The 20,969-nt window shown below is 40.8% G+C and overlaps 1 protein-coding gene across 1 annotated transcript; it reads right to left on the bottom strand.

The window, feature by feature from the left end:
- Nucleotides 1-1,745: 1,745 nt before the first annotated feature.
- Nucleotides 1,746-18,182, bottom strand: LOC133549039 (large ribosomal subunit protein uL30-like). The gene is made up of 6 exons (XM_061894111.1): nt 18,104-18,182; nt 13,748-13,856; nt 9,005-9,165; nt 7,550-7,687; nt 7,368-7,477; nt 1,746-2,121 (listed from the first exon to the last, which is right to left on the bottom strand). The coding sequence occupies exons 1-6, from the start codon at nt 18,169-18,171 to the stop codon at nt 1,913-1,915; spliced, it is 795 nt and encodes a 264-aa protein (XP_061750095.1). The 5' UTR covers nt 18,172-18,182; the 3' UTR covers nt 1,746-1,912.
- Between the last annotated feature and the right edge of the window lie 2,787 nt (nt 18,183-20,969).

The raw sequence follows: 20,969 nt of genomic DNA, 5'->3' as shown, positions 1-20,969 counted from the left end.
CGATAGTTCGGGTAGTAATCATGTTAAAAATAACGTTCAAAATATAAAACATTCCCATGCATTTTAATCCATCCATCCGTTTTCTACCGCACCTGTTCAAGAACAATGTTATTAAAAAGAATTAGAGACTTATTATACTCTGAAAATGTTGGTTTTACTTAAAAAATGCACGCATTTAGTTGTATTCAGTGTTAAATAATACAATATGGCTCTCACGGAAATACATTTTCAAATATTTGGCTTTCAAGGCTCTCTCAGCCTTAGAACGTGGTGGGAGATTGTAACTGAGTGTGCAGCCCCAAACGTCTCTCCTCATTGAGCCAAATTGAACTCTGTCTCTGCATGATTCCTTGCTTCTTGTCTGTTTAATAGATATCTTCGGTGTTTGAACCTGACAGGCCCATAGCATTCTGTCCACTAAAGACGCTGAGATCATTATCCATGCGTTTGTTACGTCTCGTCTCGATTACTGTAACGTATTATTTTCCGGTCTCCCCATGTCTAGCATTAAAAGATTACAGTTGGTACAAAATGCGGCTGCTAGACTTTTGACAAGAACAAGAAAGTTTGATCACATTACGCCTGTACTGGCTTCCTGTGCACTTAAGATGTGACTTTAAGTTTTACTACTTACGTATAAAATACTACACGGTCTAGCTCCAGCCTATCTTGCCGATTGTATTGTACCATATGTCCCGGCAAGAAATCTGCCTTCAAAGGACTCCGGTTTATTAGTGATTCCCAAAGCCCAAAAAAAGTCTGCGGGCTATAGAGCGTTTTCATTTCAGGCTCCAGTACTCTGGAATGCCCTCCGGTAACAGTTCGAGATGCTACCTCAGTAGAAGCATTTAAGTCTTACCTTAAAACTCATTTGTATACTCTAGCCTTTAAATAGACCTCCTTTTTAGACCAGTTGATCTGCCGCTTCTTTTCTTTCTCTCCTATGTCCCACTCTCCTGTGTGGAAGGGGTCCGGTCCGATTCGGTGGCCATGGATGACGTACTGGCTGTCCAGAGTCAGGACCCAGGATGGACCGCTCGCCTGTGTATAGGCTTGGGGACATCCCTGCGTGCGCTGCTGATCCGCCTCCGCTTGGGATGGTTTCCTGCTGTGAACGGGACTCTCGCTGCTGTGTTGGATCCGCTTTGGACTGGACTCTCGCGGCTGTGTTGGATCCATTATGGATTGAACTTTCACAGTATGAGGTGGCGACTTGTCCAGGGTGTACCCCGCCTTCCGCCCGATTGTAGCTGAGATAGGCGCCAGCGCCCCCCGCGACCCCGAACGGGAATAAGCGGCAGAAAATGGATGGATGGATGGATGTTAGACCCGCTCGACATCCATTGCTTTCCTCCTCTCCAAGGTTCTCATAGTCATCATTGTCACCGACGTCCCACTGGGTGTGAGTTCTCCTTGCCCTTATGTGGGCCTACCGAGGATGTCGTAGTGGTTTGTGTTGTGGTTTATGCAGCCCTTTGAGACACTAGTGATTTAGGGCTATAAAAGTAAACATTGAGTGATTGATTGATTGATAGCAGAGAAACATTTTGGCAGTTCTAAAAGGGCCCCTAGCCCTATGGTTAAAAAACACTCTACTCAAGGTAGAACAGTGAATATTCACAGCATGTGGAGCGACAAAATAGCACCATTTTTGGGGGCATGTTTTGACAAATGATCCCCATTTTGTGCTCCAGGAGTGGATCAGATGATGATTTAATTAAATCCATAAAAATCCTCCCAAAAACTCAAAAGGTATCCAACATTTAATATACAAGCATGATAGCAAATCTTAAACCAACATTAAGAGGGTAGAACATGTGTCCAAGTCTGTGAGACATGAATACTAAATATGTGGTGACGGCACCTGTACCTCCACAAGGTGTCAGGCTTCAATGTCCGGGTGGATTCTTCCTCAGTTCAGCTGCCTGATGATGGTGTTAATGTCCGTGCCGCGAAATCCAGGGTTTCCGAGGTCCTTGAGGAGCCCGGCCTTGTCCTTGGCAGCATGACGGGCCACTGACAGCTTGAAAGGCTTTAGGAAATTGTTGGCTTGCTGGAAGCCTCGTCCGACTGAGTAGATCTCGTGGATCAAGTCCTCCAAACATATGATGCCATGTTTGCCTGAGGACAGAGAGACAGTTTGAGGGTGTGGACACACCAGACTAGTCGCACTGTGCTTGGGCTCCAGTTCGGTTTGTTAGGCTATGTCGACACCAACCTGGATAACCCCTTAAAGCAGGGGTGTCAAACTCATTTTAGATCAAGGGCCACATGGAGAAAAATCTGGTTAAATCACGGCACAATAACTTAACAATAAAGACAACTTCAGATTGTATGCTTTGTTTAAAAATAAAACAAGCACAATTCTGAAAATGTACAAATTATGTTTATTTTTTTACACTTACTTACATCCATCCATCCTTTTTCTACCGCGTATTCCCTTTTGGGGGTTGCGGGGGTCGCTGGCGCCTAGACTTACATGTTGCGGTTAATAGTATTATATCTTTACTTGTCATTATTAGGGATGTCCTATAATATCAGGCTGCCAATATTATCGGCCGATAAATGCTTTAAAATGTAATTTCGGAAAGTATCGGTATCAAAATGTAAAATTTATGACTTTTAAAAACACCGCTGTGTACACGGACAGAGGGAGAGGTACAGAGCGCCAAAAAAACCTTAAAGGGACTGCCTTTGCGTGCCGGCCCAATCACATATCTACGGCTTTTACACACACACACACACACAAGTGAATGCGAGGCATACCTGGACCACAGCCATACAGGTCACACTGAGGGTGGCCGTATAAACAACTTTAACACTGTTACAAATATGCGCCACACTTTGAACCCACACCAAACAAGAATGACAAACACATTTCGGGAGAACATCCGCACTGTAACACAACAAACGACAGAACAAATACCCATAATCCCATGCATCCCTAACTATTCCGGGCTACATTATACACCCCCCCCCCGTGCGTCGGTTGAGGTGGGCGGAATCTGTACGTTTGACACCCCTGCCTTAAAGGAATAATTATTTAGCTTAAGACCCCCTTTCAGCCACAAAAAACTATCGTTTAAGGTTCCCTTTCTCTGACGTTTTTTTTACAGGCGGCATGGCGTAGTGCAGGGGTAGGGAACCTATGGCTCTAGAGCTCTTTTGATGACTGCACCTGGCTCTCAGATCATTTTAGCTGACATTGCTTAACACAGGGGTGCCCATTACGTCGATTGCGATCGACTGGTCGATCTCGGCGGGTGTGTCAGTCAATCTCAAGCCAGGCATTAAAAAATAGACATAAAAATGAGCAATCATACCAAGACTTCACTTTCGTCAGTTGTTTGACATTCTCGGCACCCGAGGATCTTGTGAGATGACGCTGGCTGCTGCGAGCTCATATTTAAGAAAAAAAATCACTAACAGGGCGGACCCAGAGAAACACATTTTATTTCTAGAGACTCCGTACCTACTGTCAAAACTCTAAAGACCGACTGCACAGTTCCTGTCTTCACCATAAAAGACCTGTTTCATCCTGCCTGTGCTAACAAAATAAGAGTCTCAGAAAGCTAGCGTGCACAAGCTAGCAAGCTACGGAGTTTGATGCCAATGTATTTCTCCCCCGCCCTCAGCGACCGCTTTCTCACTTGCTTGCCCACCCGCACAGTCACTGACGTCACTCACCTGCTGCCAGACATTAAAGGGCCACACACATATGCTACTCTCATAACAAAGTGTTTAAAAACGAGTATGCAAGTTGGACAAATGAGATGCCAAATCCAACCACTTTCATGTGGTATTGGACAGAAAGGAGGACTTTTTTTTTTCCTCCATTTGAAAATGCGGACGTTATGTCTAATTCCAATCAATGCAAGTCATCAGAATCAGGTAATACACCAACTTATATTCTTGTCTTCATGAAAGAAAGGAATCTATGTGTGTTAAACATGCTTGTATTATCATTAAACACCATTAACTTGTTAACAAAAATGTCTCTTTCATAAATAAATAAATAAATATAAATTATAAATAGGAATGAGGTAGATCTCCTCGACTTGGTCAATTGAAAAGTAGCTCGCCTGCAGAAAAAGTGTGAGCGCCCCTGGCTTAACACGACAAGTAATGAATAATTCAGCTAGTAATCACAGTGTCAAAAATAACGTTAAAAATACAATCCGTTCTCATGCATTTTCATCCATCTATCCGGTTTCTACCGCACCTGTTCAAGAAGTCGGATTAATGGTAAGAAGTATTTTATTTATTTTTGGTTAGCCTCAGAATAACAATGTTATTAAAAAGAATAAGAGACGTATTATACTCTAAAAATGTTGATCTTTCTTAAAATGCACGCATGTAGTTGTATTCAGTGTTAAAAAAATGTATGGCTCTCACGGAAATACTTTTAGAAATATTTGGCTTGTATGGCTCTCTCAGTTAAAAAGGTTCCCGACCCCTGGCGTAGTGGGTAGAGCGGCTGTGCCAGAAACCTGAGGGTTGCAGGGTTCGCTTCCCACCTATTGACATCCAAATGGCTGCCGTTGTGTCCTTGGGCAGGACACTTCACCCTTTTCCCCCGGTGCCGCTCACACCGGTGAATGAATGATGAATGAATTATTGGTGGCAGCCACGCTTCTGTCAGTCTACCCCAGGGCAGCTGTGGCTACAGATGTAGCTTACCACCACCGAGGTGTGAATGAATGATGGGTTCCCACTTCTCTGTGAGCAATTTGAGTATCTATCCATCCATTTTCTACCGCTTATTCCCTTTTGGGGTCACGGGGGGCGCTGACGCCTATCTTAGCTACAATCGGGCGGAAGGCGGGGTACACCCTGGACAAGTCGCCACCTCATCGCAGAGCGCTTTGAGTATCTAACAATAGAAAAGCGCGATATAAATCTAATCCATTATTATTATTATTATTTTTATTAAATGTATTTCTTGAATCTCCACCTCCTAGCTTTGTATGGACTCCGTGATTGTTTACAAACCGAGTTCGGAGACGGAGTGACGCCAGAAAGAACACGCCTCAAACAGGAAGTGACGTCAGAAAAAACGTGCCACAACCAGCTTCATAATATAGCTGGTTTCGTAACTTGGAGCTAACCACTGAGAATATGGAGGTGAGTCATCCAGACATGCCTGTGATCTTCCTCCTACATGTACAAGCCATTGCAGCTATTTGGGATACAACACTTCTCAGACGACAATGTCCAGGTCAGCTGTGATTCTATTTAGCCAAAAACGTTGTCCATTTGTCGAAGGAGAGACAACGAGAATGCGATCTCCCGTGGATGTGATAAAAAGGCAGCGTGTGCTTTGTATTACCTGGCCGTCGAGGAAAACAGCGAATGCATTTGGACTGGCAGAGCAGACTGTATCAGTTATTGTTCGCCATGTATGTCAAAAACTCAACGTCTAGGTCCAGAGTCACCAAAAAGGAATGGACAATGAAGGTGACGGCAAAAGAGGAGTGTCCCGACCAGATATCTACATCCCTAGATTGATTGATGTAAAATGTTGTAAAGCAGGGGTGTCTACAAGAAGCTGAGCCTCACAGTCTTTTTCAATCAGTTTAATTGTTGCTCGTTATGGTTCTAATCACATCTACAGGTGTTTTCAACACCTGATTGAAACGACCTTATTCAAATTCCGTTCTTAAGAGTTATGATCTTCAAGGGGTTGAATAATTTTGTCAATGAGATATTAAGAGAAATGACACTGTTTGGTATGTTACAAAATATAATGTTGTAATTCGGTCCTTGGCCCTGCACTCTTCAGCATCTACATGCTGCCACTAGGTTACATCATACGCAAATACGGTGTTAGCTTTCACTGTTATGCTGATGACACCCAACTCTACATGCCCCCAAAGCTGACCAACACGCCGGATTGTAGTCAGCTGGAGGCGTGTCTTAATGAAATTAAACAATGGATGTCCGCTAACTTTTTGCAACTCAACGCCAAAAAAACGGAAATGCTGATTATCGGTCCTGCTAGACACCGAACTCTATTTAATAATACAACTCTAACATTTGACAACCAAACAATTAAACAAGGCGACACGGTAAAGAATCTGGGTATTATCTTCGACCCAACTCTCTCCTTTGAGGCACACATTAAAAGCGTTACTAAAACGGCCTTCTTTCATCTCCGTAATATCGCTAAAATTCGCTCCATTCTGTCCACTAAAGACGCTGAGATCATTATCCATGCGTTTGTTACGTCTCGCCTCGACTACTGTAACGTATTATTTTCGGGTCTCCCCATGTCTAGCATTAAAAGATTACAGTTGGTGCAAAATGCGGCTGCTAGACTTGTGACAAGAACAAGAAAGTTTGATCACATTACGCCTCTACTGGCTTCCTGTGCACTTAAGATGTGACTTTAAGGTTTTACTACTTACGTATAAAATACTACATGGTCTAGCTCTATCCTATCTTGCCGATTGTATTGTACCATATGTCCCGGCAAGAAATCTGCGTTCAAAGAACTCCGGCTTGTTAGTGATTCCCAAAGCCCAAAAAAAGTCTGCGGGCTATAGAGCGTTTTCCGTTCGGGCTCCAGTACTCTGGAATGCCCTCCCGGTAACAGTTCGAGATGCCACCTCAGTAGAAGCATTTAAGTCTCACCTTAAAACTCATTTGTATACTCTAGCCTTTAAATAGACTCCCTTTTTAGACCAGTTGATCTGCCGTTTCTTTTCTTTTTCTTCTATGTCCCACTCTCCCTTGTGGAGGGGGTCCGGTCCGATCCGGTGGCCATGTACTGCTTGCCTGTATATCGGCTGGGGACATCTCTGCGCTGCTGATCCGCCTCTGCTTGGGATGGTTTCCTGCTGGCTCGGCTGTGAACGGGACTCTCGCTGCTGTGTTGGATCCGCTTTGGACTGGACTCTCGCGACTGTGTTGGATCCATTGTGGATTGAACTTTCACAGTATCATGTTAGACCCGCTCGACATCCATTGCTTTCCTCCTCTCCAAGGTTCTCATAGTCATCATTGTCACCGATGTCCCACTGGGTGTGAGTTTTCCTTGCCCTTATGTGGGCCTACCGAGGATGTCGTGGTGGTTTGTGCAGCCCTTTGAGACACTAGTGATTTAGGGCTATATAAGTAAACATTGATTGATTGATTGAATTCAAGTTGCATATGTCTATTTAATGCATCTTTATTTGATATGACTATATACAAAATACGGAATAAATGTCCAACTTGCTGAAACACCAAAATTGTGTGAGGGTCGAATAATTTTGATCACAACTGTACGTACACTTTTGACCAGGACTGTATTTTGTCACATTGATTAAATTACAAGATTAGTCCATACCTTAAAAAAGGTAAACAGAGGTGTGAAGCAGACTTACCCATGTGTTCCTCAATTAAGGTGTTATCTGTTAAAGCAACCACCTTCTTGCCAATCCTGGTCTGTCCCCTCCTCAGAATGAGCTCACGGACGGACTTGAGGTTGGGATACCTGAGGGGTACGTATGCAAGTGTTACTGGGATGCCGAGCAAGCTTTGCACCAAAGCGGGCGTCCGTACTCACCCCCAGGCCACGTACGGCTCCACAACCCGCAACATGGTCAGGGACGTCTCGCTGATTTTCACAAAGGCCCCGCTGAAGATTTTCCTCAGCCTCAACATTTGGATCACCTTCATCACTCTGGAGCTGACGCCTTTGATCCTAACAAGACCGGTCATGCAAAACACTTGCTGAGAACATTTCCACAGAGGGAAACATCAAAAGGATTCATGGGGTATTTCAATAGCTTTGATAGGGTAATAACAACAATAAATGTCGATAGAAATTTTTTAGACACTTAATGGGCCAGAAAATTTTGATGGGCATGCTATCTGTGCCCTGGACCAACGTATTTTTAAGATGGTACCAAAGGTCTGAATCCGAGCGTTTTAGGTGTAAATGTACAAAAAGAGCCACAGAGCTCGCCTCAAACAGTCACATGTTTACATAAAAATGCTAACACTTAGCATGTGTGCTAACGATTGCATGATAACAGTCAGCGTGTTTCATATACCAAGTTATATGAGTCACATTAAAAAATAAAAGGTGTAGAAATAGATGAGAATTGAAGAAGCCTAAGTTAGCTTGCTTCCATGCTATCGTTTGCATGCTAGCAGTAACCAAGTGTCACTCTAGGCTAAACGGTAGCAAAAGTAACTCAAAAAGTTAGCATGCTAATGTCACCATGCTAGCAAGCTAACGTGAGCATGATAATTGTTAGCTTGTGTCACATAAGTTGAGTTAAAGTAACCTTTTGAGCTACTTTAGCTACTGTTTAGGCCAAAGTCACATCTTGGTATGTGACACTTGTCAACTGCTAGCATGCAAACGATTGCATGTTAGCAAGCTAACATGATAAAAGTTAGCTTGTGTCACATACGTTTTATGACCAAAAGGTGTATGGTTGCGGAAATGTGAAAAAAATAAAAAGGTGTAAAAATGGACGAAAAGTTAAGAAGCCTTAGTTAGCTAGCTAACATGCCATTTGTTTGCATGCTAACAGTTAACAAATGACACACGGTAGCAAAAGTAGCTCAAAAAAATTAAAATGCTACTTTTCGCATGCTAGCAAGCTAACGTGAGCATGCTAATGTTAACTCGTGTCACATAAGTTATATGACTCTAAGGTGTATGGCAGGGGAAAATTCAGGAAATACTTTTTATTGTCAATATCGGCTGCAGAGTTTCATTTTTTTTTTAGGTTTTCTGCTCGCGTTGTGCCTCCGGATTTAATTTTTTCAATGAAAAAATGTAGCTTGGCTCAGAAAAGGTTGAAAAACACTGTTGTAGACCACAAGGAAGTGCTTTCAATGTAGAAAAAAAATCCTAATATGACCTCTAAGTGTTCATTTGGGTATAAATTATTAGTTTGTCGTCATAGGAGCAGAATTTGTGCTTAGCCAGAGGACATCTATGTGTATATATGTATGTATATATATATATATATATATATATATATAGGGAATCGCATATACTCACTCTCTAATGCGGACAGCAAAGACTAATTTGTGTTTTTCAGGTAGTCGGGTGGGTGGTTTGTGACCGAGTCGCCTTAAGCGACTGTCATCACGATGTTTCTTATGGCTGTCCTTCAAGAAGTCCTCTAGTCGCTTGAACTTTATGGGCTTGCCTTTGGAAACCTTGGGAGGGAAAAAAAGAGACTTTGTTAATACATTTAACACAACTTTTTACTTGAGAATCACATACAAATGAAGGTATAATATTTAAAAGTGTATTTTTCCTTTTCAAACATACATTATCAGCCAGGGAAGCAATTATTTAGCCCACTTTATAACTACTGTTGAATAAAAACAAATACTTCTCCAATTACCACTACTCAAGTTAACATAATGCTTGCCATTTTTTTATTTTTTGTCACGTCATTGCTGTGAATAAGTCTGACTGAACTAATTAGAAAAGGACAAAACTCATATGTGATGTGGGAATAAAACTGTCTGCAAAGTGTACAAATAATTACACAACTGTTAATTGCAGAATTATCTGTGACAGTTGCTTTTTATTCTGTATATTTATTTGCAAATCTACAAAGCATCAAACTAGCATTTGTCATTGTGAGTTGATCACTACATTTGTACAAAGCGTAGTCCAAACCAAAACTTATTTTTCTCTATTTTCTTGTTATGTGACATTCATCTTCCACTGTTGCCATTTATGATATAAATTAGTGTAAAGTTCTTACTTATATCTGTCAGTAAACTCACCATGAAAGCACAAAAACATACCGGTGTAGTGAGTGTACATTATTCATCCAAGGAACTTTAGTTATTAGAAAGTTCCAGTCACGGGACACATTTCAGGCATTGTTGCACTTGTGAGCAACGGATGAGGAGATGCTTCTCCGTTATTGATTGAAATACAGTCTGAATGTCATTAAAACAGTTAGCGCCATCTTTTGACACTTCTTCCACTCCCGTCCTTGCACGCGACACTGCTACAAAAAGGAGAAGACACTGTCCAAGTGGGGCACGTAAAAAAGTGTGCCCACAAAACAGTGTCTCCTGAAGAGACTGTCAGAAAGTGAGTTGAAGATGTGTAAAACATCATCTATGCAACATTTTGAGCAAAGAATCACCATTACATGTTATGTTGACCACAAGGAAGTCTGTTACATTTACAATTAAAGCTGCAAGCAGCGTTGGTCGGGTCCGCCGTTGGCCGCCGCCGCCGTGTCCCGATCTTAGTCAAACCAACATAGAGGTCTTTGTTTCATGTCTCTACGACATTCCTAACAGAAGTTACAAGCAGTTTTGTCTGGAAAAAGGTGACGGCTTTTTACAAAACTTTTATTTTGAAGGGGTAATTGCCAACTTCCTGTTGATTTTAACTGAAAGATGACACCTATCAAAATGTAGGTCTAAGTGAGACCTACATTGAGGGTTTTGTTTCATGTCTGTCCGACATTCCTACCAGAAGTTACAAGCAGTTTTATCTGTTTCCTCTTCCTAGGAGCAGTTTTTTCTGTGTTTTATTCAAAAATTGCAATAGAAAGCAATTTTGAGTTTTAAGGTTTGGTTTTTTCACTAAATCGCAATTTCTGCCAGTCCTGATGTGTGTGCCAAGTTTGGTGAGTTTTGAAGCATTTTAAGGGGGTCAAATTACAGCTCAAAGAGGCAAAAATAGCATTTTTTGCGTAAATGTTGCTTTGAATGAGTTTTTGCAAAATTTCTGTTGATTTTGGGTACAGACGTTTTTTATTGGAAATGTAGGTTTAAGTCTGACCTACACAGAAGTTTTTGTTTCATGTCTCTACGAAATTCCTAACGTAAGTTACAAGCAGTCTGTGTTTTGTCTCTTCCTAGGGGGCGCTAGCGCGCAATTTTAATTTTTGGGGTTTGGTTGCTTAATAAGTGTGTCTGCCGCTCCATACCGATGTGTGTGTCAAATTTGGTGAGTTTTGAAGCATGTTAAGGGGGTCAAATTAGGGTGCAAAGGTGCGAGCGCGCCTTGGGTTGCTGTCCCCGAGCCCCACTATATCAAACACCTTCGTGCCACTATTTAATGCATTGTGAAAGTAATGCAGTTGTTGTATTGAAGTGAAAATATCAAGCTTCCTGTTGATTTTTGCCAAAGTATGTTAATTATTCAAATGTAGGTCTAAGTCAGACCTACATAGTGGTTTTTGTTTCATGTCTCTACGACATTCCTACCGGAAGTTACAAGCAGTTTTGTCTTTGTTTTCTTCCTAGGAGCAGTTTGTCTGTGTTGTATTCCTAGGGGGCGCTAGAGCACAATTTTGAGTTTGGTTTTTTTATCAGCTCGCAATTGTTGCCAGTCCTGATGTGTGTGCCAAGTTTGGTGAGTTTTGAAGCATTTTAAGGAGGTCAAATTACAGCTCAAAGAGGCAAAAATTAAACTTTTTAGGAAAATTTGCGCAGGGGTTCTTTGAACGCGCGTAGAATCAAAACCGGAGTACTTATCACAACTTTGTCCGACCACTTTTTTAAAAAGGGTTCAATCTCTCTCCTGTGCGAGTTTGAAGCCGAAACGACAAACGCACTGGGAGGAGTTTCGATTTGAAAAAAGGTGACGGGTTTTCACGAAAACTTTTATTTTGAAGGGGTAATTGCCAACTTCCTGTTGATTTTTTCTGCTAGCTGTCAATTATTAAAATGTAGGTCTAAGTAAGACCTACATAGAAGTTTTTGTTTCATGTCTTTCCGACATTCCTACCGCAAGTTACAAGCAGTTTTGTCTGTGTTTTCTTCCTAGAAGCAGTTTTTTCTGTGTTTCATTCAAAAAATTTTGTAGAGCGCAATTTTTAGTTTTATAATTTTTTTTTTTCATTAAATCACAATTTCTGCCAGTCCTGATGTGTCTGCCAAGTTTGGTGAGTTTTGAAGCATTTTAAGGGGGTCAAATTACAGCTCAAAGAGGCAAAAATAGCATTTTTTGCGAAAATTTTGCTTTGAAAGGGTTTTGCAAAATTTCTGTTGATTTTAGGTATAGGAGTTTCTGATGGGGAATTTAGGTCTAGGTCAGTTCTACATAGAGGATTTTGTTTCATGTCTCTACGACATTCCTACCGGAAGTTACAAGCAGTCCATTTTTTGTCTTTTCCTAGGGGGCGTTAGCGCGCAATTTTGATTTTTCTGGTTTGGCTCCCTAATATGTTGGGAAGAAACTCCTCACCGACGCGTGTGTCAAATTTGGTGTGTTTTGAGGCATGGTCAGTGGGTCAAAATACAGCGCATAGGCGAGTATCGGTGCGGAAGAAAGAATGAATAATAATAAAACGTTACAGATTCAATAGGGTCCTTGCCTATGGCAAAGGACTCCTGTGGAGTCCTTTGCCATAGGCAGGGCGGACCCTAAAAAATAATAATATGACTCATTTAATGCGCCTTATAATCCGGTGCGCTTAATATATGAAAAAATATTTTAAAAATAGACCATTCATCGGCAGTGCGCCATATGGTCCGGAAAATACTGTATATTTGCCAGGTGTAATTATTCATTATTGGTCAACCTCAAAGTAATGCACTTTACATACATGTCACACTGAGGGTGGCTGTATAAACAACGCCAACACTGTCATAAACATGTGCCATATTGTGAAACCACACTAAACAACAATGACAAACACATTTCGAGAGAATATGTACACAACATGAATAAATAACCAGAATTGCCTGCCTTACCAACTCTACCGGAACACTACACTATTTTATTTGGTACAGGGTGTAAGTATAAGTGTGACCAGTAGTCGGCAGTCAAACATTAACAGCTAAGTCTCAAGTAAACACCAAGATTTTAACTGTCCATTCATCCATTTGGGGTGGCGGGGGGGTGCTGGTGCCTATCTCAGCTACAATCGGACGGAAGGCGGGGGACAGCCTGGACAAGTCGCCACCTCATCGCAGGGCCAATACAGATAGACAACATTCACACTCACATTCACACACTAGGGACCATTTAGTGTTGCCAATCAACCTATCCCCAGGTGCATGCCTTTGAGGTGGGAGGGGCCTATCCCCAGGTGCATGTCTTTGGAGGTGGGAGGGGCCTATCCCCAGGTGCATGCCTTTGGAGGTGGGAGGAAGCCGGAGTAGAACCCACGCAGTCACGGGGAGAACATGCAAACTCCACACAGAAAGATCCCAAGCCCGGGATTGAACCCAGGACTACTCAGGACCTTCCATTGAAAATATAGAACATTACACACGGCGCTCAAAAAAATATCAAAATGTTTTAGTAGTAAATGTTTTAGTGCAATTTGGAATATAAAGTAGTGTAAAGTTTTCACTTATATTTGTCAGTAAACTCGTCATGAAAGCACTAAAACATACCGGTGTAGTGACTTTACATTATTCACCCAAGGAACTTTAATTTTATTATTGGTCGACTTCAAAGCAATGCACTTCCCAGTACAGTTTCTTAAATTTTGATTTGCCGAAAAATTTATCGATCACAATTACTGCATTTGTTTTCTTTTGTGTTATATTTTTAATGAATAAAGTAACGTTTATGACAGCCTTTTTCCTAAACACGATATAGATTGTGAGACATAACAGGACAATACATACATTTGTCATTTGTTTTAAAAACATTTACAAAAAAGTGGGACCCCGTTCTCATGACTTGATGGGGTCCCTGGGACCCCATTTTGGAAATTCCTAGCACCAACTGTGGTTCACACAATGAACTTAGTGATTAGTTTACTGCAGTACATTTAATTTGATCCACAAAGACCACACGACTTACTCTTCTCTTCTGAAGTAGTGCAAGCTTGGCTTGGTTTGCTTTAATGGCCTGGTACGCTTTCCTCTTCTTCAGGAGATACTCGGGAACTAACTTGATGACTTTTTTGGATCTGGGGAAGAGGAAAAGGCAACAAATTATCCAGAAATATGTGACTTTCGGGCTGACATTTTTAAATTCCATCAATGTGGGAGTCCCGAGCAGGCAATGTGTTAGCACTATTCAAGAGTTATTCACCACGTTGTTTATCATGTTAGTTGCCATACTTAGTCCAAAATCTTTGCATTAACATCCAAACACATGACATTATTGCACCGTGTGACATTGCTTATGTACGGAAAAAGATAACTAAGAGCTTTTTTATATTAAATAAGGTAAAATATGTGTTAGATTATAGGGCAATGCATACCGTATCCGGGTATATAGTATGCGCCTGTCTAGAATTACTGCCGGGTCAAACTCGTTTTGCAAAATAATTAGCGCGTGATTAGCATTACCGCCGGTTCAGGATTAACGCCGGGTGAAACTCATTTCGCAAAATATTATTTTTATTAGCGCATGTCTAGAATTTCCGCAGGGACAAACTCGTTTCGCAAAATAATTAGCATTTGCCTAGAATTTCCACCGGGTCAAACTCGTCACGTCGCGAGTGACACTTCACCTGTCATCATTTTCAAAATGGAGGAGGCCGATTTCAATCATTTGAAATCGCATAAAGGGAAGAAGATTAAAAGCTATTTAGTAGGATTTAAGGTCCAAGCTATTGAATATGCTAAAAAGAACAGTAAGCAGCTATGTTTTATTAATATACCGTAGCTGCGTGTGTCAAATATGAGTCATTAAATGACTCCCGCCTCCTGGACTTTCAATGGAAGCAGGAGGTAATAAAGGAAGATCTCCATCCAGACAGAGAGACTTTTAAAACTGAAGAAAGATAAGGAAGACTTCTATAAACAAGTTATCGATGCTTTTGATCAGAAGGAGCTGCGCATGGACTTCATTTATAAGTAAAGGTAATACCATAATAATATATATTTTTTTTTAATTAAATATGCTTTTCATGATGGTATTCTTACATCACACTCAAATTTATAAGCGCTAGCCTAAATTTACCGCATGCCTTTGGTATGTCATCATTTTCAAAATGGAGGAGGCTGATTTCAATAATTTGAAATCGCATAAAGGGAAGAATATTAAGAGCTATTCAGTAGGATTTTAGGTCCAAGCTATTGAAAATGCTAAAAAGAACAGTAAGCAGCTATGTTTTATTAATATACCGTAGCTGCGTGTGTCAAATATGAGTCATTAAATGACTCCCGCCTCCTGGTGGTAGAGAGCGCTAGTGATCCTTCTTGCGAAGAAGTGACAACAAGCAGCAAGAGTGAGCAGCCATTGTTTATTTTTTCCTCTCACTTTCACTTTTAACATGGAGGATTACATATCTAAAATAAAGCAGTTTTCTAAACTGGACTTTCAATGGAAGCAGGAGGTAATAAAGGAAGATCTCCATCCAGACAGAGAGACTTTTAAAACTGAAGAAAGATAAGGAAGACTTCTATAAACAAGTTATCGATGCTTTTGATCAGAAGGAGCTGCGCATGGACTTCATTTATAGGTAAAGGTAAGACCATAATAATGTTTTTTTATTAAAAATATGCTTTTCATGATGGGTTTCCTTACATCACACTCAAATTTATAAGCGCTAGCCTAAATTTACCGCATGCCTTTGGTAAGAAGAGGTTTTAAATTAATTAGCGCCCCGGGGGGAATTCAAGGAAATACAGTATATTATATTATGCACTTATATTGCCGTATATAAGCTACTGTGTGGAAGATAATCGAGAAAACACTAACGTACTATTTAATAATTCCGGTTTATTAACAGGAGCTAGTAAAGTTACAGACATTATGTGTTATGTTTAAGGGCTAACAGTAAAACATTACCAGCAAATATACAACAAATGTTTGTCATCACTTCTGAGAATAAAGAGCATAGAAGAAAATGTCATTTCAAACATCAATATTTAAGGACAACTTTAAAACAAATGTGTTTATCAGTGGTGAGGGTTCAACTATGGTAGTGATTTTTCATTGAAAAAATCCTGAGGCACTCCAACAGCAGAGACCCTTGTCGCAATTGTTGGATATGACTTTAAAGGACATCGTTGATTGTCATGTTATGTACGGACGTACTTTGTGGACGCCGTCTGCTCCACACGCTGTAAGTCTTTGCTGTCGTCCAGCATTCTGTTTTTCTTTACTTTGCAGCCAGTTCAGTTTTAGGTTCGTTTAGCATAGGACATCGTTGATTGTCATGTTATGTACGGACGTACTTTGTGGACGCCGTCTGCTCCACACGCTGTAAGTCTTTGCTGTCGTCCAGCATTCTGTTTTTGTTTACTTTGCAGCCAGTTCAGTTTTAGCTTCGTTTTGCATAGCCATGCCTAAGCTTCAATGCCTTTTCTTAGGGGCACCCGCCTTTTGCACTATGGACTGGACACTCACAATATTATGCTAGATCCACTCGACATCCATTGCACTAAACTTTGATTGATCTTTATTATTGGTTAAAACATAAAACACCTTATTACCTGCAAGCTGCCTACCGCAGTCGTCTGCATATTGTGATCATGACACGACGTCTTCTTGACATCTACGAAGCAATTAGCTACGTTCTGCCACCTACTGATATGGAAGGGTATTACACGGATACTCTGCCAAACTCTAGACAGCAACGACACTTAACAACAGCACATTATTTGCGGTTTATAATTACTTGTGTGCAAAAAATATTTTTAACCCAAGTGGGGGAGTTCAAGTACCTCAGAGTCTTGTTCACTAGTGAGGGAAGAGTGGATGGAGAGATCGACAGGCGGATCGGTGCGGCGTCTTCAGTAATTCGGACGCTGTATCGATCCGTTGTGGTGAAGAAGGAGCTGAGCCGGAAGGCAAAGCTCTCTATTTACCGGTCGATCTACGTTCCCATCCTCACCTATGGTCATGAGTTTTGGGTTATGACTGAAAGGACTGAAAGGGAATAAGCGGTAGAAAATGGATGGATGGATGGACAAGATCACCCTTAGAGATAGGGTGAGAAGCTCTGCCATCCGGGAGGAGCTCAAAGTAAAGCCGCTGCTCCTCCACATGGAGAGGAGCCAGATGAGGTGGTGCAGGGCATCTGGTCAGGATGCCACCCCAACGCCTCCCTAGGGATGTGTTTAGGGCACGGGTAATACCCAGGACACGTTATACTGTCCCGGCTGGCCTGGGAACGCCTCGGGATTCCCCGGGAAGAGCTGGACGAAGTGGCCGGGGAGAGGGAAGTTTGGGCTTCCCTGCTTAGGCTGCTGCCCCCGCGACCCGACCTCGGATAAGCGGAAGAAGATGGATGGATTGGGTGAAATGACAATCTCCCACGGCACACCAGTCTGTTTACTATAGGGACGGCGTGGCGCAGTGGTATAGTGGCTGTGCGCAACCCGAGGGTCCCTGGTTCAATCCCCACCTAGTACCAACCTCGTCACGTCCGTTGCGTCCTGAGTAAGACACTTCACCCTTGCTGGTTAGCGCCTTGCATGGCAGCTCCCTCCATCAGTGTGTGAATGGGTAAATAAGGAAGTAGTGTCAATGCGCTTTGAGTACCTTGAAGGCAGAAAAGTGCTATACAAGTACAACCCATTTATCATTTATTTACTACCACTAGTGTGCCGCGGCACAGTGGTTGAAAAACACTGAACTATGGAATTCTGTTTACAATGAGATAAAAGGTCGTAGATAAATATTCCAATTGAAAATATACACAAAGACAGAATTAGGTCATATGGACAGCCGGAAGTGTTTACATTTTGCTTTATATTTCTTATTTTATTGTCTGGTTTTGTATTTGTTTTGTAACATCCCGTGAGGTGTTTGTTACTTTTTTTGTTCGAGTTTGTACTTCATGAAGTTTTTCCCCTTGTTGTTTTGTGTTTGTTTTCATTATATTCGGATATATTTGTTAGGTTTGTATGCTTGTGAATCTGCGCTATCCATGAAGTATTTATTGTGGTGAAGAGGGCAGGAAATATAAGATTTTCTTCATCCTGTTCCTTCTCAAGGCGTGTAATATGTGTTTAGTTGCGAAATTTTAATTGCGTTATCGATCAAAAATGCACAATAATGAAGGAGATAAATAAAAACAAATGAAATGAAACCATGTGACACATTTACAGTTTTTCGAACAATCTACCTTCTCGATAATAGAAATACAACCCGTAAGACATACAAAAGGCTTTGTTGAACAATTCGGCGTAAAGCAATGTTATATTTCTGGCACGACAAACACGGATGGAGGATGATAGCAGTTTGATATTTACTTACTCGGATTCCGCCATTGTGGATTGGTGGTCGTGCGGAAATCGGCGTCGCGACACGATCTCTCCACGCATGCGCGAATGTACGTCACTTCCATGACTTGCAAATTTGTTTTAACATCTAGACTTCCGCGATGTCACGTTCTGTGATATTTAGAATATTTTATTAATGTTTTGTATTAAAAATGGCTTACATAGGGGCGAGGAGGAACAATAATATAAGCACGAACAAAAAGTAGATTTAAAAGCTGGGTTGCAACCACGTGACCTAGAGGCACATCCGGGTTTCACGCGATGGTAAGCCCTGTTTAGTTCCTGCCTCAGGCGGCACATTTTAAGTGAAATGAAGTGAATTATATTTATATAGCGATTTTCTCAAGTGACTCAAAGCGCTTTACATTGTGAAACCCAATATCTAAGTTACATTTTTTTCTTTAAAGCTGTGTGGGTGGCACTGGGAGCAGGTGGGTAAAGTGTCTTGCTCAAGGACACAACGGCAGTGACTAGGATGGCGGAGGCGGGGATCGGAACTGAAACCCTGAAGTTGCTGGCACAGCCACTCTAAAAACCGAGCTATACCACTTTATTCCTTGTCCTGCTATGTAGTTTTTACACCTGTCCTGCTGTTCGGTCCGGTGCAGACTTTAGTGGAGGAGCACAGGGGAGACGAGACGTTCCCTTCAGGGTCGATGCCATTTCAGTTCCTTTTAATTTACATTTTAACCTTGTAAAATTGTTCTTTGACTGTAAATGTTTAATGTAGTAATATTTTCTGCTAAAATTAAGCCAATATTTACATTTTTCGTACTTGGAAAAGTATCAATATACATTTTGGTACCGGTACTAAATTATTGGTATCAAGACAACCCTTGCTTGTAGTTATACAAGATATGTATGCAGACATACATCTCCAGCCAAAAAGCATGTTTTTTTTGCCCCGACTCTAAAAACAATTCTCTAAAAGCTCTGAATTTATTGACAAAACCCTAAGGACTAAAGAAAAGTACTTCTATCAGCAATGCCCACACCTGCTTGCATTAGACAACAGGCACTTTGCTCTAACATAAGGCCAAAATTTTGGACACACCTTTTCATTCAGTGCGTTTTCTTTATTTTCATGACTATTTACATTGCAGATTCCATCGATCCATCCATTTTCTACCGCTTGTCCCATTCTGCTTTGCACACTTTTTGGCATTCTCTCCATGAGCTTCAAGAGGTAGTCACTTACAATGGTTTTCACTTCACAGCTCATGGAGAGAATGCCAAGAGTGTGCAAAGCAGTAATAAAAGCAAAGGGTGGCTATTTTGAAGAAATTACAATATAAAACATGTTTTTAGTTATTTCATTTCTACAACTCTTATTTTTTTGTGATGGAGTGATTGGAGCACATACTTGTTGGTCACAAAAAAAAAACATTAATGGAGTTTGCTTCTTTTATGCATTTATTATGGCTCTACTGATTTAATCTGACCACAGAACTTTCCTCCAGAAGGTCTTATCTTTGTCCATTTTGATGTCAGATGAAACAAAAATGGAGCTGTTTGGCCACAATACCCAGCAATATGTTTGGAGGAGAAAATCCCAGGAAAACCATTCCTACCATCCAGTATGGTGGTGGTAGTGTTATGCTCTGGGCCTGTTTTGCTGCTTTAAATGAGACAATGAAAAAGGAGGATTAGCTCCAAATTGTTCAGGACAACCTACCTAAATCATCAGCCCGGAGGTTGGGTTTTGGCGCAGTTGGGTGTTCCAACAGGACAATGACCCCCAAACACACCTCAAAAGTGGTAAAGGAATGGCTAAATCAGGCTAGAATGAAGGTTTTAGCATGGCCTTCCCCAAAGTCCTGACTTAAAGGTGTGGACAATGCTGAAGAAACAAGTCCATAACAGAAAAGCAACACATTTAGCTGAACTGCAGCAATTTTGTGGTCTAAAATGTAAACAGGAGCTTGTGGATGGCTACCAAAAGCACCTTATTGCAGGCAAACTTGCCAAGGGACATGTAAGCATTGCATTTTGATTGCTCACATTTTCAGTAGAGCCATAATAAATTCATAAAAGAAGCAAAATTCATGAATGTTTTTTGTGAGCAACAAGTATGTGCTCCAATCACTACATCACAAAAAAATAAGAGTTGTAGAAATTATTGGAAAGTCAAGACAGCCATGACATCATGTTCGTTACAAGTGTACGTACACTTTTGACCACCACTGTATAAACGTATATATGTGTGTATATATATATATACACACATATATATGTATGTGTATATATGTGTATATACATACAGACATATATATGTGTATATATATGTGTGTGTATGTAAATATATATATATATATATATATATATATATACACATATATACATATATATACATACACTGCCACTGTGTGACATCACCTTTCTTTTCTTTTAACAACACTCAATAAACGTTTGGGAACTGAGGAAACTAATTGTTGAAGCTTTGAAAGTGGAATTCTTTAACATTCTTGTTTTATGTAGAGATTCAGTCGTTCATATATATACATATATATATATATATATATATATATATATATATATACACATATATATATATATATATATATATATATATATATATATATATATATATATATATATATATATATAGGCCCTGCGATGAGGTGGCGACTTGTCCAGGGTGTACCCTGCCTTCCGCCCGATTGTAGCTGAGATAGGCGCCAGCGCCCCCCGTGACCCCGAAAGGGAATAAGCGGTAGAAAATGGATGGATATATATATATATATATATATATATATATATATACACAAATACATATTGTAGAAACATACCGTTAAAAACAACATTATTTTCGCCTTCTTTACCGATCCATACTTAAACAC

This window comes from Nerophis ophidion, linkage group LG03, assembly GCF_033978795.1.
Source record: "Nerophis ophidion isolate RoL-2023_Sa linkage group LG03, RoL_Noph_v1.0, whole genome shotgun sequence".
In the NCBI taxonomy this organism is placed as follows: domain Eukaryota; kingdom Metazoa; phylum Chordata; class Actinopteri; order Syngnathiformes; family Syngnathidae; genus Nerophis; species Nerophis ophidion.
This window is presented reverse-complemented; position numbering and strand designations above follow the sequence as displayed.

What these genes read in the sequence shown, in the direction of transcription:
- LOC133549039 (XM_061894111.1), bottom strand. Translation starts at nt 18,171, where the DNA reads ATGCGTGGAGAGATCGTGTCGCGACGCCGATTTCCGCACGACCACCAA. An exon ending in TCCACAATGGCGGAATCCGA is followed by an intron (nt 13,857 to 18,103) that starts GTAAGTAAATAT and finishes CCTCTTCCCCAG; the next exon opens with ATCCAAAAAAGTCATCAAGT. An exon ending in TTTGCTGTCCGCATTAGAGA is followed by an intron (nt 7,688 to 9,004) that starts GTGAGTATATGC and finishes CGGTCTTGTTAG; the next exon opens with GATCAAAGGCGTCAGCTCCA.